The sequence below is a fragment of the Erinaceus europaeus genome, chromosome 7 (genome assembly GCF_950295315.1).
Source record: "Erinaceus europaeus chromosome 7, mEriEur2.1, whole genome shotgun sequence".
Lineage (NCBI taxonomy): Eukaryota > Metazoa > Chordata > Mammalia > Eulipotyphla > Erinaceidae > Erinaceus > Erinaceus europaeus.
This window is the reverse complement of record NC_080168.1, coordinates 47,527,790-47,554,252: the sequence shown is the minus strand read 5'-3', so window position 1 is coordinate 47,554,252 and position 26,463 is coordinate 47,527,790. Positions and strand designations below refer to the sequence as shown.

Genomic DNA, 26,463 nt, shown 5'->3' with positions numbered 1-26,463 from the left:
ACCCAAAATAGACTTCCTAATTTCCTTCCATCCTACGGTCCCTGTTTTCATCTGCTCTATTCCTACTTTATGGTCCCTACTTATTAAACATTTTGTCCTACCTCCTATCTTACTGCCTTTTAGTCACCAAGTTCCAGATACAACGATGATCCCATCCTGACTTCCCTAGACAGATTACTCCCCACCAATGCTTCCTGTAACTTCACCCTTCCAGTGTCCTATCCCACTAGGGAAAGATAGAAACAGGCTTAGAGCATGGATCAAGCTGCCAATGCCCATGTCCAGTGGAGATACAGCTACGGAAGACAGACCTTCCACCTTCTGCACCCCATAAAAATTTTTGGTCCATACTCCTAAAAAGGAATAAAGAATAAGGAAGCTTCTGATGAAGGAGGTGGGACACAAAACTCTGGTGATAGGAGTTGTATGGAATTGTAACTCCATTATCTTACAATCTTGTCAGTCATTATTAAATAACTAATAACATATTTAAATATTTATATATACCCTCTATATAAAATTTATACTTACATATAAATTTATATTTATAGATACCTTAGTATCTATAAATAGTAGATTGCTACTCAGTTATCAAAAATTGATGGTCCTCTTTTCTTCATCTTGAATGGAACTTCAAGTAATCATGATATATAAAATAAGACAGAAGGAAAAGAATATCAGATGATATTAGTTATAGGTAGAACTTAAGAAAAAAGATTGAAAAGGCAAAACAAGGGGCATTTTGGCCTAGGAGCAAACTGTTGTAGTTATGCTAGCAGGGGTGGGGAGGAGGACATGTTTTGCCCCTGAGGATCCAGTGTACTTTGTTGAAGAAGGATCTATGTTAAAGGTGGCAATAGTGTGTCAACACTTATCCCAGAAACAGGAGAAATTGTACCCAGGTATCAACAACTGTCTTATAAGTCATCATTACCCTTATAAAACAAAAATACATACGTCTTTTAAAAATGCTTATCAATTAAAAAAAAAAAAAGCACTGGTATAAAAGTATGTATTCCACACAAGCTTTGGCTGAATAACATGTTCCTGCAGAAATCTTCCAATGTCTAGGAAACTCATTACTAACAGATATCAAAACCTTTATATTTCATCCATAATCTTTCCTAACAATATTTCAATACATAATTACTTATGAAAATGTATTCAATCATAAGTGATCAATTACTTTTGTCATTGTCAGGTGCTTCACCAATCCACATCAACTTTTCCAGGGAAAGAGGAGAGACACTACAGCACCAAATATTCTTTCAGTGCTCTAGGAGTAGAGGCTCAAACCTGAGTCTCATGGGAGGTAAAGGCAATCACTTAGTGTTCCTTCCATGCAAGCTATTTTAACAACTTAAATGAACTTTTTAAAAAAATATATTTTATTTATTTTATTTTTGAGATAGATGCAGACAGAGAGAGACACAGAGAGAAACACTGCTCAGCTCTGGCTTATGGTAGTGTGGGGGATTTGAACCTAGGATTTTGGAGCTTCAGGCATGCAAGTCTGTTTGCATAACCATTATGCTATCTCCCCCACCCAAATGAAGTTTTTTAAAGCACATAATATAACAAGTACAATCCCTAAAAGCTCCATTCTGTTTTTCTTTTCTTATTTGTTTTTAGTCTCTCCCACTATTTAATAATTCAATGAGTAAACCAAGCCTGACTGAGCTGTGTTATGTTGAAGGATATAGAAACAGAAACACAGTATTTAGCAAATTGTGACATATTGGGGGGTGGGGTCAGTAAGATGGCAACATAACTAACTTCTGCGTTTTGCTTTCTCATGAGAACAACTATGGGACTAGGAATAAGTCACCACTGAAATTTTCTTTCAGTATAGGGATACAGCAGACACATTCCCTATACCTCTGAAACCAACACAGGTAGTTGGTTAGTGTTAGAAGAGACACCAAGAAGGTTTAAGCATCTGTGTGACAGAATGGGGTTGGAGGGGAGTTCTTTAGAACTTTGATTGAGTATTAGAAATATCAGTGCTGCCAGCTCAACAAAAGTCCCTGCGAGAAAAAGGCAGAAATGATGTGAGGCCTACATCCTTGGTCCAGAGTGCAGAAACCTGGAGTGCAGAAGCTAAGTATACCATATATAACAAATCCATAGTGGAAAAGAAAAACTGAGAAAATGCTCTGGACCATACTTTTCTTCATCCACCCCTTTGGGGTCTGTATTAGTGTCTTGAAGTGTACTAGAAGCCATTAGACAGTAAATTAATTTAAAAGTGAGGTTCTGATTGGTGCATTTCCCCAAAGTAAAAGACTCTGGGGTGGGTGAGGGGGAGAATTCAGGTCCTAGAACAGGATGGCAGAGGGCCTCATGGGGGTCATATTGTTATGTGGAAAACTGGGAAATGTTATGCATGTACAAACTATTTGTAGTTACTTTCTACTGCAAATCATTAACCCCCCAATAAAGAAATAATAAAAATATATTACAACTTTTTTAAAAAGAGGATCTGAATAATAAAAAAAGGTCACAATTTTACTCACATGAACTTTTGGGTTTTGTAATGGTCTACTCATATGGAAACTCAGTTCTACATTTCTGTAGCAGCTCCTCATAATGAGAAATGAAACTTATGAAAATAAGTGCAGAGTCCTAACAATAAGGATATTAACTTACCACTTAGAACATATATCAAGTCTACTGTTAGCCTACATGCCAGGGAGACTAGTCATGAACAAGATAGACTGTCCTTATTTGAAGAACATGATAGAAAACAGAAGTCAGTGGGTATAGATTTTCATCTTAACCAGTTGCTAAAGATAACACTACTTTGAAGTCTACTTTGCAAACTTACACACATCTGTTGTATTGGGTTTCCCATGTTTTCTGTCTTCTATCTTCTATTCAGGGACTTTTTCTGTCTTCTCACTATTTTCAGTTTCTCATGAAGTCCTGGGCTTAGGTTCCATGAACAGGTGGGCATGGGCAGCCATGAAAAGTTTAAGCTCATGAGTGTTAGGTCAGCACTAGGCACCTGCTGACATGGGTTAAGGCACCAAAGAGCACAAGGGTCTGAATCCCAGGAGAAGAAAGAGTGCATCTTGCAGGGCTGAAAAAGAACACAGTCTGGCAGCATGACATGGAAGCTCAGCAGACAGAAAAGCCTCCTGGCTAGCTGACTGTACTTGGAGAGATTCATGGGTTGTTTGCTTACTATAAAGATGCATTAAATATGAGGCTGGATTTATATATTTATTTTTTTATTGTGTTGCCATTCCTCTCTGCATTCTTTATGAAAAAAAATGTATCAAATTGTTTCCCTAGTTCTTATTTTGATGGATGACTGCCTATCATACTCCAGCTATTTTGGGCATTGTTTAATGCTCCAAGACCAATTTGTTTTTATTTTAGGTGCTTGGCACTTTATTCCAACTTAGTGTGCATTTCCTAGCCTACTTTTGTAACCTGAGGTTTCAATGGCCCTAATTCTCAGAACCTTTACAATGTTATGCTGATCTTCCTGATTTATCTAGGTCACATGGGCTCCTGGGTCTTTGCTGAAGTTGCATTAGGGCCAGAAGGAACATTCCTACTGCTCATCCTGACATATCAGGATGGAGGAGGGGCAGCTCTAGTACACAAAGACAAAGGTCTTCCTGGATGGTATGCTTATTCATGTACCTTGCCCCCTCCATGCTGGAATATGCCCATGTGATATGTCTGGGTGAAAGAAAAAGGCTAAGAATGGCAGTGTAACATCTTGCCTGGACTACTTCCTGTCCTCCCATTAGACACTATGCTGGTGCTGCTGTATTCACTCACCATTTTCAGTGGGAATTCACCAGTCAGGTCAAGGAAAACAAAAACCTTGAGTGGGATGCTTTCTATTATCAGGTTGTGGGTCAGGAAATGCCAAGTTAAAGTGGTCTTCTTTTAAGTGTGTGTGTGTTGGGGGCAAGGAACACAGGATGCCCTGTCTTGACCTAGTTCTCCTGTCCTAGATCCCCCAACAAGCTCATCTTCATCTCACCATTGTCAGGGTGAAGGGAACTTCCCCACCCCTCTAGAATATTCTCAGGATGAGCAATATGGATTAGCAAAAGACAGATTTTCCTTGATTTATTTTCTTCTTTTAAATGTTCATTTGAAGCTGAGGCTAATGCTTTCTAGTACAGTTGTTGACATGTAGATACAATTTCTCATCTCTTCATGAAAGAAAGGTGTTGCAAAACACTCTCCCCTCCCCAACCTTTCATTTTCTCTCTGTCCTATCAAAAAAAAGAATAAATAAATAAAAAGAATGCTAAAAATCTTATGACCTGGCAGTCATTCTCCTAGGGATACACTCTAAGGAAACAAACACACCTATCCAAATAGATCTATGTAAACTTATGTTCATAATAGCAAAATTTGTAATAGCCCAAAAGTGCAAAAATCACTTTAATGGCATGCAAGGGGAGCTACGGTGATTCTGTTAGGAAGAAAATGGGTTTCAAGTCAGAGCTCAGAGGCCTGAGGTATCAAGGAAAGAGAAGTGGGGGAGGTTTAACAAAACAAACAAAAAAAGAAGTGGGGGAGACTTCCCATGACAAGAAAGGGCTGACTTCACAGGACAAAGCTTTGCTTCTGGATATATGTCCTAGCTAAAGACAGGTTCCTTTGATAAAAAGTTTTCCTCTATTGTTATGCCTAAATATGGGTAATTTTATTCTTTAAATAATGGTAAATCCCTAAGTCTCTAAGGCCTCAATCAGACTCTCCAGGGGAAGAATTATGACTCACCATCTTTAAATATTCTTTGCTAGTGATTCCTTTTATGATGTCTAGCTGAAAATTAGAATCAGAAGGGCCTACACTAGCCTGTGCCGGAACTGTTGGTACCATGCACATTTCCCATCTCAGTTCTTGTTGCAATAAATTTAATCTGAATTTACTTGTTTTATGCTGGTCTTGGGTCTCTCTCTTTGTTTTTATTTATTTATTTTAGGACTTCTGCACTTACTAAAGAGAGCAAGAGAGAGAGAAACCTTAAGCATATAAGTCCTGCATTCTACAATATAATTCACTTCTCCAGAATTCTTGTTCTTATTTTTTTATGTTTTTTTTTTTTTTAGTTTTAGTTCCATACTTGGAATCTCAGATCTCTCTCTCTGGATATTTTATTCTATTCTGAAAGATCTTACATTGTTATCAGTTCTAAGGGAAATATCCAAAGCATCATTTTATAAAATGAAAAAACTTTATAAAGAAGTACCAGCACTCAAACTCTTTCACACATTGAAAAATCACAACTGTTAACATACTTTTTACCATTGTTTTTCACTGAGCAAACATGAAAGTCTATTTCATTTGTTTCACACTCGGCATATTAGTATAGTGATTGATGACCTCTAATGTGATGAGATGTGACTACATCTTTGCTCCTTATCTCAAATGCCCCAAAGTTTTTCTTGGAAAGGTATCTTTATTAAACTGACTTTGATGCACAATCAAGAAACTCAAAAGATTTCTCATTATTGAAGGATAGTTTGGCAGGATAGAGAAGTCCTAGACTTCAGAAGAGAAACTCTAAAATCTCAATCTTTGCTTCACTTTTGCTGGTAGTAGAAGCAAGAGTGTTCAGTGGGAGTCAGGAAGAGAGGGAAGAAGGCCAGGTGGTGGCGCACCAGGTTAAGCATACATAGTACAAAGTGCAAAGACCCTGGTCCCCCACCTACAGGGGGGTCACTTCAGAAGCGATGGAGCAGATCTTCAGGTATCTATCTTTTTCTCCCCTTCTGTTTTCCTCCTCTCTGAATTTCTCTCTGTTCTATCCACAAAAAAAAAAGAAGAGGAAAAAGAAAGAGAAGGGAAGGGGAGGAAGGGAAAGAAAAGAAAAGAAAAGAAGAGAAGAGAAGAAAAAAGAAAAGAAAAGGAAAGGAAAGGAAAGGAAAGAAAAGAAAAGAAAAGAAAAGAAAAGAAAAGAAAAGAAAAGAAAAGAAAAGAAAAGAAATGAAAAGCAATGCAAATGATGACTGCCAGGAGCAGCAGATTCCTAGTGCCAGCTCTGACTCCACTGATAACCCTGGTGGCAAAATAAGAAAAAAGAGAGGGAGGAATACCAGATGATTCCACTTGTAGGTGGAACTTGGGAGACAGGATTAGAAAGGGAGAACATGGGATGAAACTTGGTCTGAGGCTGGAGTACTGCACCAAAACAAGGAGCTCTGGGGAGGTAATAGGGTAGGGGCTCTGGGGGAATTGGAGGTCTGGGGTCCTCAAAGTGAAGGCAGTAAGAGCATATAGTAAGCACTTGTGATGCAAAACTGGGAAAGCTTGCATATGTATAGACAAATGTGCTGTAAATCATTAAACCCCCCCAATAAAATTTTTTAAAGAAAACTCAGGAGACTACTAAATATGTTCCAAGATACAGAAGAATTGCATAATTTTTCATTTATGTATTCATTTTTCTTTTTTTGCCCTAGTTGTTTTTTATTGTTGTTGTAGTTATTATTGTTGTTATTGATGTTGTTTTTGTTGGATAAAATACAGAGAAATGGAGAGAGGAGGCGAAGACAGAGAGAGGGAGAGGAAGACTCCTGCAGACCTGCTTCACTGCCTGTGAAGTGATTCCCCTGCAGGTGGGGAGCTAGGGGCTCAAACTGGATCCATACTCCAGTCCTTGTGATTCACCCACATGTGCTTAACCCGCTACACTACCACCCAATCCCCAGAATTGCATGTTTTTAAATAAAGTGATTACAAACCATTAAAAGAAAATATGATTATTATTCACAATAAAAAATGGATTTGAACAGATCTATTCACTTAATAGGCATCATTTGAGCTCCTCCAATCTGGCAGAAACTGGACAAATAGAGCATGACCAAGTCACAACTGCCTCTCCTCCATGTAGCAACAATCTTAAAGGAAAAAGTGAGAAGGTGAATTAAACAGGAGCAATCCAATATAAGGTTTATTTGGGTCTGGGAGAAATATCAGCTATGAGAACCCACGGTCAGGGAAAAATATCCTAGTATACAATCAGAAAATACTTGTAAGGAAGGTGTAGCTAATCCAAGACTGAGAATGAGGCAACCAAACCATCTCTCTATTATAGTTTTCTACTCATTAACCACATTCAAAGCACCATCGGTCTTCATCCCTCTACACTGAGGTTTAAGTCTGTGGAACTGCAGCTGTTTATGTGGCTGTTCATGAAGGCTGTTGTTGGGACATGGATTTAATTAGCATATAGCCTGAAGTCAAGAGCATCTGACAATACATAAACTTACAAGGGATTGTGGGTATAAGAAACTAAGCAAGCTTCTGGCAATCGTTTCCCCTTTTTGGTTCTTCTTCCACTAGGCTCTTTCCTGCTGCTCTTTGCCTGCTTGTCTCCACCTTCTCCTAGGACTCACCTTACTACCCCGCACACCATCACCACCACCCCAACCCAGACCTGCAGGTCATGTACCTCAAAGCTGATGAACAATGCTGAAGGACTGTGTGGCCCTCACCACATGGCCAAGGGATATCTCCCCCTTTGCTTATTTTGCTGCCATGGTTTTGATTTACCTAAATAACCTGTGATATAATAAAACTGCCATGCTCTAAAAATAAAAACCTCCCATTTGATTAACTCCCAGCATAAGCACCCAAATATTTTTAATTACAATAGCCTATGCCCCAGTTGCTTCTAGAATTATAAAAAACAAGAGTATGTCTGTGGACATGAATGCCACAGAATTTCTGTACAAGCTCTGGCTTGGCAAATTTAATTTTCTGAGACACCCCATAAGTTGGAGGACTATCCCATTAGGAAACTGACATGGTACATAATTTCTTTCATTCATATTTTGTTTTGCTTTAAATTTGATGAAGCATGGATCTCTGAAGATGGAAACAAAAGAATGGAAGCTGACAAAAGCAAGCAGAAACAGAATTGTGCCCTAAGTCCTTCATTACCACTTGTATGCTGAAAGTCAATCAAGTCACAGGAAGATTTTTATGCAAAGACATGGCCTGATCATATTTTTAATTACAGTGATGAGGATTTCTTTGTCATTGTTCAAGTTCCATCATTTAATTAATTTTTTTTTGGTTTAGTTACAATTAAAAAAATAATTGGATTATTTTGTCATCTCTAGGGCTACAGCCCCAAGATAGTTTTTTCAGAGATGAAAGAGTAACTCCGAATTATGGGAAAGGTATACAAATGTTGTTAACTGTAAACCAATCAATTTGATCTGTGGTCCATATTCAGCACAGGAGCCTGTGCAACCTCTGTATCCCTCCATGTCTGAGCTCAAATTGCATGGTCATAACTAGGAACATTCTAGGCTGCACTCATTGCAGGACTGTCTTCCTCAAGTGGCAGAGTATACAGACCCAACCTCCCTTCAGAGAATGGGCTAGTCCCCTCCAATGATGACCCACACTGAGGGAGGCCCAAAAGAGGGTCCATTATGCTGTACCTGATGGAGAGGACCAGCGACAGTGGGGAGAGGGATCTGTTAGAGGTCTAGGTGTTGGGTAGTTGCCATCTCCCCCTGGCTTCTGCTTAACCATATGCCTATATAGGGATTTTACTGATCCAAAACTTTGGTCTATTTACATAAATCACTTTTACATAAAGCACTCCAGGGCATTGGTGGTTCTATGATAGGATTCTCTCCTGCTCCACCCCCTCCTTGTCACACACTGATCCCTTCTTTGTCACACTCTGATTTTCACCAGTCACTTTTCTCTCCACCCTCTCTATATCACATCCTGTTTCCACCCTACTTGGAGAGTATAAAAACAGCTGCTCTTCTGATTAAAGACACTTGGAAATTGCTTTCCGGCTCCGAGAGTTCCAGAGTGTATCTCCTGCGGAAGTTGGTGCAGCACGAGTTCCTGATCCCTCTCCCACACAGCAGCCTAGATCAGCTCCAGTTGAGTTCTCTCCAACCCAGAGAGCACTAGCTCGGGAAGAAGTACCCTCAGGCTATCCCGGCATCTGGCGCCCGGAACAGGGACCTGTAAGCAGCAGATTTACAAGAAGACATCTTAGATAAGTACACACCTTTTGGGTATCTGCAATATTGTGTTAAGGCACTGTGATTTTTTTTCTTTCTTATTGTTTTCCGGAGATCTTTCCACCATGGAAAATCTTTTCCAAATCCTGCATTCTTTTTCCAGTATACAATTTTTATATATCTGGGACATTTTTCTCGGGGCTTCACCTTATATCCTGTTGGTCATCATAGCAGCTTTTAAGGGATATATAGGTCAACCTCTCAAAAGGCTTAAGGACCTAGAGGTTGAGGTCAAAGAGATAAAGGAAGTAATCATAGAACTTAACCAGCACCTTAAAAACAAGAAGAAGCAAAGGCCTGTTGTGATCTTGACCCACCCTAATTCCTCTGCATCCTGCCCTGAGGCCCCTATTTTGGCATCTTGCCCTGAGGCCCCTATTTTGGCAGACACGTGTCTGAATTCTCCTTTGGACTCCACAGCCACTTCTTCGGCCACCCCCATTTTGGCAGAAACGTGTCCGGAACCTCCTGCTGCCTCCACGGCTGCTTCTTCACCCCACCCTGCTTTGATAGACACATGTCCGAATTCTCCTGTAGCCTCCAAAACCACTTCTTCGGCCACTTGTCCAGAAGCTTCCACTTCGATGACTCCTCCTACCGCTACACACTTATGAGAGCAAGTCCACACATTTCCGGTCAATGTTGCCCCCAATAGACAAAAACCTCAGGCCTGGTATCCATATTCCGCCACAGACCTGAAGGAACTACGCCAGGCTATCAAAGATGACGGTGTTCATGCCCCATGGACCAGGTCCATTTTACAAGGCCTGCTGCAGAACCTTAATACCCCTCAAGATTGAAGAGATGTGACTCGTGCTACGCTCCCAGGCCCCCTCTTCCTGCAATGGGAGGCATTCTTTCGTGACGAATGTTTACAACAATCGCGGAAAAATATTCAAAATCAGCCAGAGGGTAATTTTGATGCATTGTTTGGAACAGGCCAATTAGAAACAGGGATTCAACAGGCGGAAGCCAAGTTTCCAGCGGGGTATTTTGATCAAGTACGCCTGTGTGCATTAAAAGCATGGGAGCGATTAACACCACCCATGGGAGCAGCCTCAGCCCCCATTCTCTCCCTGCAACAAGAACCTGATGAATCCCTCGCTAAATTCATTGCCAGGGTCCAGTCGAGTTTGGAAAGGAAGATTTATAATCCTGACGCTCGTTTTCTCCTTCTGCGATCCATAGTCTGGGATGGAATGCTTCCACATTTTCGACAGGCCTGTATCACTCTTAAAAACGAACACCCAGATACTTGGATTCTAGCTACACAGGATCTCAGATCAAGCTCTTTTCAAGGACCTATGTTACAGGCCTATGCAGCTACCTTACATAAGCAAAAAGGAGCTTGCTTTCAGTGCGGTCGCCAAGGGCATTGGCGTAACCAATGTCCAGAAAATAGACCGCGACCCCGCCTCCAGTCAGGGCGACCCCACCTCCAGTCAGGGCAACCCCGCCTCCAGACAGGGAATCAGAGACCACGAATGCCTTGTCCCAGATGCCAGAAAGGATTTCACTGGAGGAGAGATTGTTGGTCAAGCTTCCATAGGAACGGCACTCCTCTGCCAAATGTAAACAGGGATTTAAACTAGGTATGGGGCTTCCCTTAGCCCCGCCCCCAAGAGGGAAGGAAGCAGGTCGCCCGCTTGGTGCTGTGCCCTTCTTCCACAAACAGAAGCCCAGCTTGGGACCCAATCCATCGCTACACCCACCACGCCAAGTAACAATAACAGAGGGTGAGCAGAAGGAGGAACCCGCGGTATGTGGGAACTTCCAGCATAGAAATAACCGGCTGGAGCAAGAGAACAGCTCGAATTCAGAGCCTGAGATTTTATGGACCACCCCTGTTTTAGAAAGGGGTCACCCAACTATGACAGTAAAGATTGGTAATATTCCTTTTAAATGTTTGATTGACACGGGAGCAGATAAGACAATATTAAGAAAAGCAGAGGTTCCCCAGAGTTGGGAACTCCTCCCAGGACCACGCTTACATGGTGTTGGAGGATTGACTCAGGCATTCCGCACAGGAGATTCCCTTGTGTGGGAAGATCCAGAAGGGACTACCAGACGCTTTCAGCCTTTAATAGCTGATATAAGCACCAATTTATTGGGAAGAAACTTGCTGGAATCTTTAGATGTAGTGATATCCTCAGACACCTCTGCAGGACACCACACTCACTCCTGTGAGACTGCTAGACCCAACCAGCACCCCCAATACTAACTGCCACTGTTCGTAACAGAACTCCCTGCTTAGATTGGCTTTCTAATGAGCCTGTCTGGGTGGAACAGTGGCCTTTGCCTAGGGAGAAGCTAGAAATTAAAAAAAAAAAACTCGTCCAAGAGCAGTTGTCTTTGGGACACATTCGTCATTCTCGGAGCCCATGGAATACTCCAGTCTTTGTAATTAAAAAGCGCTCAGGAAAATGGTGCCTCCTCCAAGATCTTCGTGCAGTTAATAAAACCATGCAGGTTTGGGGCTCCCCCCAAAGGGGTTTGCCTCTTGCTTCCGCAATTCCCACAGGAATTCCAATCATAGCTATTGATATACAGGATTGTTTTTTCTCTATTCCCTTACACCCACAAGATTGTAAACGTTTTGCTTTCTCTGTTCCTTCTATTAATAATGCCAGCCCTGCCGATAGATTTGAATGGGTGGTACTGCCCCAGGGCATGGCTAATAGTCCTACTATTTGTCAAGAGGTTGTTAAATCTGCCCTTTTCCCATATATTCATAAGGGCCTTAAGGTTTTTCATTATATGGATGACGTGTTAATATGGGGAGAATTAGACACAGATCTCTCCACCCTACGTGATTTTCTAATCCCTGCCTTAAAGAGAAGTGGACTTAATGTAGCTCCTGAGAAGATACAGCTAATCCCTCCAATATCTTTCTTAGGCTCAGAGATTTCCCTAACGCAGATTCGTCCTTTAAAACCTTGTGTTACTTTTCCTTCTAATCTCACTCTTGCTTCTTTACAAAGTTTTCTTGGAAATTTGAATTGGCTTAGGCAGTATCTTTATCTGCCTACGAGCTGCCTGCAACCACTGTTCGATCTGTTAAAAGGAAACAAACAGCCCTCCTCAAAGCGTATGTTAACCCCCGAAGCATCCTTGGCTCTGGAAAAAGTTAACCAGGCTCTCCAGGACATGCACCTCGTTCGATTCTCCCCCTCCTCTCCAGTAAATCTTCTAATCTTTAACTCCACCCCCACGGTAGTGGGGGCATTGTGGCAGAAACATGGCGTTCTCGAATGGCTTCATACGCCAGTAGGCGGAGCTCCAAGACTCCTTACCGAGATTGATGCCTTAGCATTTATGGTTCGCCAAGGAAGAAACAGATCGGTTCAGGTCTTAGGAAGGGAACCAGATTCAGTCATTCTTCCCTTTTCTCTCACTGATACAGAATGGCTCATACACCACCATTCTCGTTTTGCCATAAGTTTAATGGGTTTTCCAGGACAATTAGATAATCATTTTCCCTCTAATAATTTGATAGCTTCTTTACCTCTGTTGCCTCTTCTAGTACCTAAACTTTTCTCTCGAGATCCCATCCCCTCTGCTCCTACAGTGTTCACTGATGGTGGAAAAAAGGGAGCTGCTGCCCTTATATATTATCCAGACCAGCAATACCCCAAACCTCTCTTTACTGAACTTCCTGATAATTCCCCTCAGTACAAAGAACTTTATGCTGTTTTCCTTGCATTAAAAGCTGTACCAGAATCCTTCAACCTTTTTTCTGACAGTGTGTATACTGTTAACTTACTTCCATGGCTTGCTCGATCTTATGTAAGAATTGATGACAACCCACTTTCTCCTCTTTTAATTCAAATTGCCTCTATGCTCTGTTCTCGAACCCATCCACTGTATGTTCAGCACCTACGTTCCCACAGCCCTCTTCCTGGTCCCCTGTCCGAAGGGAATGCTGCAGCTGACCGCCTTGCCTCCACAGGAATTCTCCTAGCCTCTGTCTCTAATCCTGCTGACTTTCATTCCCTAACCCATGTTAATCTTAAAGGTCTTCGAGCTCGATTTCCTGATATTCCTCTGCCACAGTTAAAACGTATTCTTGCTACATGTTCCTCCTGTGCAGGTCTAATCAAAACACCTGCTATTCAGACTCTGGGGGTTAATCCTCGAGGTTTAAAAGCCAACACTCTTTGGCAAATTGATGTTACCCACATACCTAACTTTGGCAAACAAAAATATGTGTTCGTCTCAATTGATACCTTCTCTAAGTTTATGTGGGCTACAGCTCAGACTGGAGAAAACTCAAAAAAGCTTATAAGCCATATGCTCTCCTGTTTTGCTGTAATGGGCTTACATCTTCAACTTAAAATGGATAATGGACCTGCTTTTACCAGCAAACAATTTAAAGATTTTTGTTCCCTCTGGAACATTACTCATACTACAGGCATTCCGTATAATCCACAGGGACAAGGCATTGTTGAGAGGGCCCATCAAACTCTTAAGGCTCAATTAAAGAAAGAAAAAGGGGAAATGTACCCCCCTAATATCCAGCTGGCAAAAGCCTTAACTACATTAAATCTCTTTAATATTTACAAAAACTCCGACCAACCTCCTATAATTCTTCATTGGCAAACACCACCCACCCTCCCAGCTATTAAAGTCAAATGGAAAGACCCACTTGATAAAATTTGGAAAGGACCTGACCCCCTGTTGACTATGGGGAGGGGTTTCGCATGTATTTTTCCACAAAATTACTCCAAGCCTGTTTGGGTTCCTGCCCGCCATGTCCGGCAATACCCACATGATGGCGCTGATATCCCTGAAGAACAAGAAACACTGCAAGAAGACTGGCTGCAAGAGGACTGGCTACAGGATGCACCCCAGGATCCATAATACAGCATGGCAGAATCAAAAAAAAAAAAATCTGATTCACAGAACTCCCCCCGCCCCCGAATGAATGTCTTATGCTATGACTGGCCAGTTGTGTTTTGTGAGTGAGTGAGTGAGTGAGTGAGTGAAAAAAAAAAAATTGAGTGACCAAAATTTTTGTATGACCCATTGTGCTCAGAGTACTCTGAAAGTTAACTGACTTTATATAAAACGGCTGGACGCAGCCATGGTTTCTGGAGACGTCCAGAAACAGTCCAAAAATTGTTCATTCCCCCTTTTGATTTCTTTTTTAAGTCTTGATACCAATATGAAATGTTTAGTCTTAAACTGTGTGAGTAAAGATGGTTCAACTATGACAGTAGTTCTAAATTCACATTTGAAATGATATATCTTATTTACAAGTTTTTCTCCTCCTGTATGTTATAAACTATATGTTTAATATGCGTGTTTCAAGTTTGGTAAACATTAACTTAACAGTTAAATTGTAACTTCGAAGTTACATTTTTACGAGAAGAGGTAAAATCAATTCATTTAAGTAACTGAGTGTTTAAGGTAAAACTCTAAATATTCAATGTGACAATTCATCATCTCCTAAGTTAAAATACAGATTCTCTATACAGGACATTTTTGGAGGGCCCCAAAAAATGTCCTGTAAGCTATCTTGTGGAAATTAATCCACAACAAATTTGGCATCAATCTGATATTGTAAATGTACCAAAAAAAAAAAATTGTCACTAAAATGTGTTAACTCTAGTAACCTGAGTTTGCTTAAAAACCCAATGTAAAAATAGTCAAGAATCAATATATGTAACTTAAACTCGGTATGAAAACTTTGCTATATAAAGACTGCTACATGAGGTCACGTAAGATGACCTTTACACAAAATTATAAAGATACCTAAACCAGTTATAATCATTGAGTTATCAATTGTAGTAAACTTCTAATTTGTTACAAAGTTTTTTCATAAGTAATTGACTACAGCTATGACAAGCCTTCGCATAAAGAAGCATCTGCTCATATAGAATCCCCAGAAATCCATCTTGGACCCCTGACCTCTGACATCACCCACAATTACAGCCATCCCCAGAAACCCATGATGTAACCTGACACGATCTGGAGAACCTGATTCACAGACTCCGAAGGACAAGACTTTCCTACTGCCTTTCTCTCAACCATCGGTGTCTGCTCTTCCTGCTTCTGTTTCGCCCATCATGTTTTGGTGGTTCCAGGTCACTCTCTACAGAGAAGAAAAGTTCCGGTGGCCGTCCTCCTCCATCAAGATAGACGTGTGGCATTTATTTCCTGGCCATTGACATTGGACTGATGCTTCTATAGAACTTTCTGGACACTCCTTTTATACTGCTGGACTTCTTGAAGAATGACTGTAGCAGTTCATAGAACTTACCACCAGCTGACTCGGGATTTTGCAATGCCAGATCACCCCTCTAGCCCCTCGGCTTATCAGGCCCCCACTCCTCCACCCATCAGGCTCACTCTGTCTCTTGCTACTCTTACTTATCCCTCCCTGTCTTGTGCTAGTTATTTTTGAAGACACTTACACACTATCATTCTGCTTTCTTCCCAACAGGTTTCCGTTCACCCCTACACTGCTATTCCCCTGACAGAGATGAAGCCTTTTACAGACATTGACCCAGTTATATATGGCCATTAAGTAAGAGGAAGATGTTGGGGAATTGTGAGGATATGGTTGAGCTTGGAAGGGCTTGAGCCTGAGGGGTGTGTCAATCCTGTTAGTCTCTCTCTCCACGGAGAGGTTGAGCAAGGAGGGACAGTAGAACCCCAAAAAAGGTGTGCCTCTTATCAGTCTCCCTGCCTCACAAAGTGCCCAGCACTCCTGATACTATGGCAAAAAGTTAAAAAGAAAGGGGGAGATGTTGGGTAGTTGCCATCTCCCCCTGGTTTCTGCTTAACCATATGCCTATATAGGGATTTTACTGATCCAAAGCTTTGGTCTATTTACATAAATCACTTTTACATAAAGCACTCCAGGGCATTGGTGGTTCTATGATAGGATTCTCTCCTGCTCCACCCCCTCCTTGTCACACACTGATCCCTTCTTTGTCACACTCTGATTTTCACCAGTCACTTTTCTCTCCACCCTCTCTATATCACATCCTGTTTCCACCCTACTTGGAGAGTATAAAAACAGCTGCTCTTCTGATTAAAGACACTTGGAAATTGCTTTCCGGCTCCGAGAGTTCCAGAGTGTATCTCCTGCGGAAGTTGGTGCAGCACGAGTTCCTGATCCCTCTCCCACACAGCAGCCTAGATCAGCTCCAGTTGAGTTTTCTCCAACCCAGAGAGCACTAGCTCAGGAAGAAGTACCCTCAGGCTATCCCGGCATCTAGGCCCATCATGTCTACGTGGGAATCATCTTGGAATCTACCCAGAACAAACCTATTAGCTTTTTCCAAAATTGAGACACCCCAAATCTCATCTGCTCTAGTCTTACTTCGATTCCTGATTATTAAATGATTTGTTCTGCTTTATATCTTAATGCTTTTTCAGCCACTGAGTTGCAGATGCTACCGTGACACCAACCTAACTTTCCTGGGCAGAACAACTCACTCAACCACTGTGTTATGGAACCCCCACCTCTCCAAACCCCTGCCTACTAGGGAAAGATAGAAACAGGCAGGGGGCATGGATTGACCTGCTAATGCCCATGTCCAGTGAAGAAGCAATTACAGAAGCCAGACCTTCCACCTTCTGCACCCCATAAAGATATTTGGTCGGTATTCCCAAAGGGATAAAGAAAAGAAAGGCTAGGAAGTAAACCACCTGGAATGGAATTAGAGAATACTAGGAAAGGAAAGGTCTCACCTTGGGTCCATACTCCCAGAGGGTTAAAGAATAGGAAAGCTATCAGGGGTGGGGATGGGATACGAAGTTCTGGTGATGGGAATTGTGTGAGTTGTACCCCTCTTATTCTATGGTTTTATCAATGTTTCCTTTTTTATAAATAAATAAATAATAAAGAAAGAAAAGGAAAGCTTCTAATGGAGGGGATGAGATACAGAACTCTGGTGGCAGGAACTGTGTGGAATTGTACCCCCTTATCCTATGGTCTCATTGATAATTATTAAATCAATGAAAAAATAGAAGGCTATTTAAGCAGTTAACTGAGTTCCTGCTGGGACCCATGCTAATATGAGAAAGAACTAAACAGTACTTTGAAGTTCCACACTAGTAGCAGAACTGCTGTGATTATTACTTTTATTTTCCTAGAGAATGAATAGAAGAACAACAGTGTACAAGCACGTATAGAATGCGTCAGATATACTGGCAAACCAGCTATTGGGTTTTTTGTTTGATTTTCCACAAGGGTTATATCACTGGAGTTCTGTGCAACATGATGAATCGACTGTTTCTGGTGGCCATTTAAAAATATTTAATTATTTTACTTAATTTTAGTGAGAGAGAGAGAATGAGAGACCAGAGCACTACTAGCTCTGGCTTGTAGTGGTTCTTAGGCCTGGAGCTAAAACCTTGGAGCATCAGACAGAAATGTTTCTTTAAACTCCTTTTTAAAAAATATTATTTCTTTATTGGGGAATTAATAGTTTACAGTCAAGTGTAAAATGCAATAGTTTATACATGCATAACATTTCCATTTAACAGTACAACCCCCACTAAGTCCTCCTCTGCCATTATGTTCCATGATTAGACCCCCCCACAAACTTTTTTTAAAACAGAGAAATTAAGATGGATGGGAAATAGAGAGAGGAACCAGAAATAGAGACACCTATAACACTGCTTTACCACTAGTGAAGTTTCCACACTAGAAATGGGCGTCAGGGACTTGAACACATATGTCAGCATTATTACAACACTTTTCATACGACTGAACTTTTAGATGCACCAAACAATTTATTTAGGAGATCAGAAATGAAATCTAGTTTTTATTTACAGTGGAAAGACTGAGGTAGGCAGAGAAGATAAAACAAACTACAGCATTGAAGCTTCCTTCAGTGTGGTAGAAGCTGGGCACAAACCTGGATCACACACACAATAAAGCAGTGCACCATCCAAGTGAGCTATTTTATATGCCCAAAATCCATTAAATACCTGACTTGGAAGTCCATTTCTTTTAATCTTTGTTTATTTCTTGGGTAGAGACAACCATAAATCAAGAGAGAAAGGGGGGATAGAGAAGGAAAGAGAAAGAGAGACTCCTGCAGCACTGCTTCACCACTTGCAAAGCTTTCCCACAGTGAGTGGGAACCGGGGTCTCAAACCTGGGTCACTGTCCATTGTAATGTTGTTGTGCTCAACTAGGTGTACCACCACCTAGCCCTTTGGAAGTCCATTTTTTTAAGAATAGTACCTGATGGTTTCTGAAACATCATAGCATACATTTGAAGTCATGTGGAACTGTACTGTTAAAACATACATAAACCAGCATGATCTCAATTTAAAAAAATAATAATAATACTTGTCCAGTGGGGTTGCAGTTGGTTTAAATTTCATTTGTGAGTTAGCCACGATGTTTCAATATAAAATTTTGGTATATTGACTTTCTATATTTCTAAGAAATTCAGATTTTTTTTCTTAAGCTAGCAGAAAGCAAGCAAATATGGCAGTGTATCATAGGCATAAAGACTGTACTGTCCTTTGATGCTTGACAGAACTTAGTCCATACCAAAAGCTGAGTTAAGTGAGATGATTTACTCTGCTGAAAGTTGTTTTGCATCAGTAGCTAACAGTTAGAGTTGCATCAGTTGGGGCTGACATGGGGCTCTCAACCATTTCAACTAATGCATGGCATTGAGAACACGTGCAGAAGACAGACCTTGTGGCATCACCAACAGCAAAATTTCCAGGGACAACATTATCAAGTCACCTCTCTCACCTTACACAAATGCCATTATGAACAGACATGAGGAAGCATGTGTACGCTGAGCATTTAAGTTCAGTTTTCCTTTAATCAATCAAATTCAAAAATACAAAAATATAAACATATTAGTATAATATAGGGATATAAAAAGAGAATACAAAGGACATGTTAGGGCTGGGGACATGGTACAATGGTTATGCAAAAGATTCTTGTGCTTGAGACTCTGAAATACCAGGTTCAACCCCCAGCACCAGCATAAGCCAGAGCTAAGCAATGCTCTGGTCTTTCACTCTGTGTATTTCTCTCTGTATCTCTTTCTCTTATTAAAAAATAAAATAAAAGGACACATTATAAAATGTTATTTCGTCCTCATTGGGACACATCAGTACAGTGTAGCCAATGCTATGCCAGTTTCAAAGACCTTATATGTTTGGGCTAGGTGATAGTTCACCAGGTATAGCACATGCCTTACAATACTTACTGCCTGGTCCCACATGGGAAACCATGAACATAGAAAACTGCCGGTAGGGAATTTTATCAAGATGTGGAGAAGTGCTGCTATGTCTCTCCTCTATCTGTGTATGTCTATCTAAAATAAATAAACATTGGTTTGACAGAGATGCTCAGCAATGGTAAAAAACATGAGTCATGCAGCTGGACCATGGTGCACCTGGTTAAATGCACATAGTACTAAGGGGAAAGACATGCACAAGAACCCCCAGCTCCCCACCTGCAGAGGGGAAGCTTCATGAGCAATGAAGCAAGTCTGTAGGTGTCTTTTTCCACTCTCTATGTTCCCCTTCCCTCTCAATTTCTTCCTCTCTTACCCAATACAATGGGGGAAAATGGCTGCCAGGAGCAGTGGATTCTGTACCCAGTGACTACCTGGGTTTATGCCTGGCATCTTTTTAAAAAAATATTTATTTTATTTATTTATTCCCTTTTGTTGCCCTTGTTGTTTGTTTATTGTTGTAGTTATTATTGTTGTCATTGTTGTTTGATAGGACAGAGAGAAATGGAGAGCGGAGGGAGAAGACAGAGAGAGGGAGAGAAAAATAGACACCTGCAGACCTGCTTACCGCTTGTAAAGCGACTCCCCTGCAGGTGGGGAGCTGGGTCTTGAACCAGGATCCTTATGCTGGTCCTTGTGCTTTGTGCCACCTGTGCTTAACCTGCTGTGCTACAGCCCAACTCCCCATGCGGCATCTTTAACAAAAATTTTTTAAAAAATTGCTTTTAAAACTCAATAATACTACTCTCGATAGAATGCATCTTTGGTGTCAATAGATGAATGTGTAGGGGTGCTTTTTCTCGAACAGGAAATAGACCAGTTGTTAGATATAAAAGTACAATGAATTTGTTAGCAGATATTGTGAAGAATTAATGCCAACATTTCCTGTAACTTCAGCAACGTAATAGCAACTGTAGATAACAAATTATAATATATCTTTCATATTTGTTTGAAGTCTGAAGTAATTTGACATCTAGAAATCCTGCTATTTGGCTTGCTACAAATCCATCTCCTATCTATGTAGGACATGCCACTGCTGACTCCATGGTCATTCAGGTAGGCACATTCTCCAGCTCCTCTGACAGGAAACCTAAAACCAAAGGCAAAAATAGTAACTAACCATAGACTGAGCCTATACATTGATTTATTTTTCTCCTATCATCTTTGGATCCCTTAGTCCAAACCTTTTAATGTGAGTAATATTAAACATTAAAATTTTTCATTTGTATGCCTTATGACTAATAGACAGCATTTTAGTATTTATTTCCGCTTACAGTCTGTAGACACACATACAAACATCACAAGATTATCATTCATCCATCCCAGCTTCAGCTGTGATGTTAGGTAGGTATGTTCTAATGCTTTCTGTTGTATGCAAATAGACTGCTGCCAGAAGTAGTCTCCAGTAAAGTTCATTTTAAGTCTTCTTCTAAACTACTTTATAAACATATGTAAATATGAATGCTAGTAATTTACCCAAAATGTTTAGCTTTGGTTGATGGAAGTCATCATTTCCCTACATTTTATCTGATCCAATATAGTAGTTATATTACAATACTTCACTCATGTTCACTGTCAAAGAATTGTTTTCTTACTGAGAAAACTTTAAGAGAGATTCCCATAGGCTCCCTAAAGACCTTTATTTGTGAATGGATTCAACAAGAGAACATAAAGTTCTATAGATATTGGAGCCAGGTGGTGGTGTACCTACTTGAGATCTCCTGTTGCAATGTGCAAAAATCCAGGTGCAAACCCCTGGTCCCCACCTGCAGGGGAACAGTTTCACAAGTGGTGAAGCAGGTCTGCATGTCTCTCTTTGTTTCTCTTCCTCTCTACCTCCCCCCACCCCTATTGATATCTGCTTGTCTCTATCAAATAAATAAAGATAATGAAACTTTGAAAGAAAAAGGTTTTGTGGGTATCAATCCTTTACTGCTTTCTAGGATTTTAGAAGTCTTGTATACATAAGCTGTTCTATCTAAATCTATATAGGGATTTCACTTGAGAAATGTTTATATAAGTGGGTGAAAGTACAAGAACTATATCAAATGTTGTCACTATAATAAAAATGTCACAGTAATGACTTTTGAAGATTGCTAATAAAGACAATTATATAAAAGGATTTCTAAGTTTGGTGTGATAGTAGATTGATCTCATAAACAAGAGTTCACATGCCTATATACACATAAGTATAGTAGAATGGAAATAAGTTTCAAAACTTACAGGAAATTATATTTGGTGCTATCTGTCCATTTCCAAGTGTGATTTGATGATTCTCTGCTGAGGCCTATCCAGTGGTCAAAGGAACCTTTGTATCTTTTCAGGAAATTCTGTTATAAAATACAGAAATTGAAAACATGTAGCTATTTCCCATTACTCTAGAGGCCCTTTTCCCTTTAGCCTTCTCATTTGGGTGGCAGTCTAATTTTATTGAGACTGAGACTTAGGAGTGAGACCAGCATCAGAATCTCAGCTGTAGTCATCCAATGTCTCTGATCCTTACGTAATAAGATGACTTTACATCTCAGTTTGTCTGGGAAAATCCCAGTACAATGAGTAAGAGTTGAATCTTGCAAATTAACTATTAGGTTAACATGAAATATTTTGAAATGTTCCAAAGAGTTCAAAGCAGAGAAGAAAACAAATGTTAGGTCCTAACATGTGTCCCCCCCCCCCCCCCCAGACTCCAGGTCTGCTTATAGTAAGACCCTTCTTTCACCATCACTTTTAATTCTATGCTGCCTGTATTCTCAGGGAGCTAAGTGGTCATCAAAGAACATGCTCCAGAAACAGTTCTTACCAATTCTTCCAGGGTTTCAATCTGAACAAGATTAGCTTCATATGAATCACAGAAGTCTTGGCTTAATGTCCAATCCCTTGTGTCTTCAGAAAAGTAAAAACATTTGGTTCCAAGTCCAATCCATGTATCTGGGCAGGCAGTGTACAAGTGGTGCTCTGCAGCTGACTTTTTGTTTTTGTCTACAACTATAATGGATTATAATTAACAAGTTTACTCATCTCTTCCATCTATTTTTTCTGTTTTCAAATGATTTTTAAAATGAGTATCTAATATTTTTAAAGTTATGATGCTAACTCACCAGTAAAACTTCATATTCAATCTCACATTAATTACTGTGGACTCAACTTTCAAATTATCTAGATATAGCCTCTCCCCACCTTCATTCTCACCATGAAGCCTACATCAACATCTTTCTTTGATTTCTTTAAGGCAATCCTAAAAGTCTCTGATTCTACCCCTATCTTCTAACAACCTGTTCTTAATCTGTCAAAAGTTGTTCTCCCAAAGTCTGGGCATGACAATTCTCCCCTTTAACCTTTCTTTCTTCACTGTGCTCAGATTAAAAAAAAAATCAAAGTTTTAAGTTATTCCAGAGGCTCTTAGGTCCCTGATCCCCTTCTCACTAACCGTCTTGTTTTCATTTTGCTGATTTAGCTCCAGCAACATGCTTGCTGTTACTCAAACCGACCAAGGATACTCCACCTTAGGTACTGTGCTCTACTTGTACTCTTTGTCTGGTATGTTTTCCCTGGCTGACTGCATGGCCACTTGATGCATCACCATCAAAAGTTTGCTGAAAGTGAATCTTCCCAAGGAGGCTGACTTTGGCCCTTTTGTGCAGACTGCATCTTGCTTTGTGTCTATTTTGGGGGATGGAGTGGAGATTAATGGTTTACAGTAAAAAAATAATTTGTTGGTATATGTGTAAAATTTCTCAGTTTTCTGCAAAAAATTCTCACCCTCAGGTCCGCTGTCTTGCACCAGGACCTGAAACCCCCCAACCCCTTCCCAACCCTTTACTTTGGTGCAACACACCACACCCATTCCAAGTTCTGCATTGTGTTTCTCCTTTCTGTTCTTATTTCTCAGCTTCTGTCAATGAGTGATATCTCTCTGGCCTGTCTCACTTAACATGATTCCTTCTAGCTCCACCCAATATGACACCCCCCTCTATTTTTACCTTCTACAGTAATCTTTATATTTATGCTAGAATATAAGTGCCTGAAACAGGATTTTTGTTCACTGCTATTTCTCAAGCATTTCACACAGTACCTGAAATATAATCGAGTTCACTAAATTTTTACTGAGAATAAAAATATCTAGAGAACAAGTGGGGCCAGACAGTGGTGCACCAGATTAAGTGCACACACTATAGAGCACAAGGACCCAGTTTCAAGTCCCTGGTCCCCACCTACAGAGGGAAAGTTTCACAAGTGGTGAAGTAGAGCTGCAGGTGTCTCTCTGTCTCTCTATTTCCCCCTCTCCTCTCAGTTTCTCTCTGTCTTTATCTAATAATAAAAGATAAAATAAACATTAAAAATATCTAGAGAACAAGTAACTTACCCAAAAGAGTGGTTAAAATTATAATCACAATTGTGGAAATTATTGCAAAGATGGAAAGACAATTCTTGGCAAAGATTCCAGGATCCTTGTCTGCTATACATTTTCTGTGAGAGTTTGTACCTATAAAATGCAAATAGTCAGATCTCAATCTCAGAAAGATCTTTGGAATAAAAACTTTAATTTATCATAGATTCAACCTTAAATATCAGCTACACCTGCATTAGTTGTAGCCAACCTCTTTCACAAAATGTTGGGTTCATAAATAAAAACTGTGGTTCAAAGACTAGATATATGATAAACTGACATTCCAGACACACTCAGAAAAAAAAATTGATTAGATTTTGTAAGAGTTAGTTGAAGATCAAGAAAAAAAAAGACTAGAAATCAAGAGGAGAAAGAAATATAGAATTTATATTTACCCAGGAGGCAGAAAGTGGCACACCTCATTGAGGGCACATGTTACAATGCCCAAGGACCAGGGTTCCAGCCCTGAAACCCCAAATGCAGGGGGAAAGCTTTGCAAGTGGTAAAATAGTGCTGCAAGTGTTTCTCTGTGTCTCTCCCTGGCTCCCCCTTTTCTCTCAATTTCTGGCTGCCTCTATCCAATAAATAAATAAGGATAATAAAAGAAAATTTTTAAAGATTAAATTACATATTTATCAAATTAAATAATAGATGTGATTAAAAGTGCTAGGGAAAGCAGAATATAAATCAGTGAAATTCACTGTATGAACAGAATAATAGAAGAAAAATGCAGGGCATGGAGGTGCTTAGTGGTATCATAAATGACAGACTTGCTCCTTGGCTCCACATTAAAATATAAGATAAAAATAAAAACTTCTTGACGCGGGTCGGGCGGTGGCGCAGTGGGTTGAGCGCATGTGGCGCAGAGCGCAGGGACCAGCGTAGGTCCCGGTTCGAGCCCCCAGCTCCCCACCTGAAGGGGAGTCGCTTCGCTGGCGGTGGAGCAGGTCTGCAGGTGTCTATCTTTCTCTCCCCTTCTCTGTCTTCCCCTCCTCTCTCCATTTCTCTCTGTCCTATCCAACAACGAATTGCGTCAATAAGGGCAATACTAATAACCACAACGAAGCTACAACAAGGGCAACAAAAGGGGGAAAAAAAATGGCCTCCAGGAGCGGTGGATTCATGGTGCAGGCACCTAGCCCAGCAATAATCCTGGAGGAGGAAAAAGAAACAAAAAAACTTCTTGACAGGAATATGGAGGGCAAAATGAATTTTGAGAATCCTGCAAGTTCTGAGTAAGAAAATAATCCAATCCAATCTAAGAAATGAAGCAAAGTATTTTTTAAATTTTATTTATTATTTATTTATTTATTCCCTTTAGTTGCCCTTGTTGTTTTATTGTTGTAGTTATTATTGATGTCATTGCTGTTGGATAGGACAGAGAGAAATGGAGAGAGGAGGGGAAGACATAGAGGGGGAGAGAAAGAGAGACACCTGCAGACCTGCTTCACCGCTTGTGAAACAACTCCCCTGCAGGTGGGGAGCCAGGACTTGATCCGAATTCCTTAGGCCGGTCCTTGTGCTTTGTGCCACGTGCGCTTAAGCCACTGCGCTACCGCCCAGTTCCCTGAACCAAAGTTTTGAATGTGTATTTGATTAAAGAAGACATGAGAGTGGCAAGTACATAAAAATATCCTCAATACATTAAAGAAACACAAATTTAAAATATAGGAATTATATTTTAATTATATGCCTATGAGAGTAGTGAATAAAACAAATTAAGAAAACTACATGATAGCAAAGAATGACACAAATTGAATTCTCATGGAGGGGAAAAAAGAAGGGAGAGAGGGAGAGAGAAAAGAAAATGGAGAGAGGGATAGAGAACATAATACTCAAGCTTCCTCAGTGCTGTGGTAATCCCAAATAAAGTCCAGGTTCAAACCCAGGGTCTGTGAAGTGTTAAAGTTTCTGAAATGAACTTTTCATCAAGACCCCTAAGAAAGAAACACTCCCCTCCTCATGGTTACATTACCAGATCCTCCTTCCTCCTCTTCATCTCTACAGTCCAGGTTAGTCTGTAATATTTTCACTGATTTCTTCAAAATATTACTTGGCATTTTGTTCAGATACCCAAGCACCACTGGGAAGTAAAAAGAGTAAGTGAACTTTGAGTTCTTTTCTGAATTCTTTACCTAACTTATGCTGTGTTTCCCTGGGAGCCAGTGTTCTCAAGAAGAGAGACTAATTTACTTAATTAAGATCTGCTAGTTTAGCACTAAAAAGGTAGCCTAGAGCAAGCTCAAGTAACCCGAAACTGAATATATTCAGGCGGAACAGAGTCTGGCTGCAAAGTCTATTGGAGGAGAGTGAATTTAAGCAACCAGAGTCAGCAAGAAGGTTATTGGCTTGTGGAGGAGAAATGCAAGGGTGAGTTAGGTTTCATTTCCCGTAAACCAGAAGGGGGTGGGGGAACCCATGAATCATTAGTATCAGGATGCAGGCATATCCTCCTTTTCTTTTAACAGAAAGTTCTTCAGTTATGTTGCTAGACATGGATTCAGATGGAGGTCCAGGAGAGATTATAACAGAGACCAAGGCCTGGGGAAGAAGACAAAGTGTACCTTAATCTCAGATGCAGGTTTCTGACATAGTCCAGAAAGTATTCAGAGCAAACAAAACCAAAAAGTGTCAGATCAGATTTATTGAAAGGAAGAAAAGCAAAGAAAACACACTCAGAGAGGATTGAAGGTGGAGTCTGAGGTGAATCTTAATACTAATTTGGATGTTCAGATGAGAATTTTCTCTGGAATAGAGAAAATTTGGGAGAGGCAGCCTAGTTCTTACTCCTTCCAGGAACAGACTATTATCAACT

At 40.4% G+C, this 26,463-nt stretch overlaps 1 protein-coding gene across 1 annotated transcript in view; it reads right to left on the bottom strand.

Annotated features, from left to right (window-relative positions):
* The window catches only part of LOC103107058 (uncharacterized), a 45,072-nt gene extending 19,124 nt beyond the window's left edge, over window positions 1–25,948 (bottom strand). The window contains 6 exon segments of the mRNA XM_016185068.2: window positions 18,766–18,834; window positions 20,205–20,351; window positions 21,485–21,591; window positions 22,062–22,246; window positions 23,625–23,744; window positions 25,624–25,948. Of these exon segments, the coding sequence (XP_016040554.2) occupies window positions 18,766–18,834; window positions 20,205–20,351; window positions 21,485–21,591; window positions 22,062–22,246; window positions 23,625–23,744; window positions 25,624–25,708 (713 nt within the window). The 5' untranslated portion in view covers window positions 25,709–25,948.
* Between the last annotated feature and the right edge of the window lie 515 nt (window positions 25,949–26,463).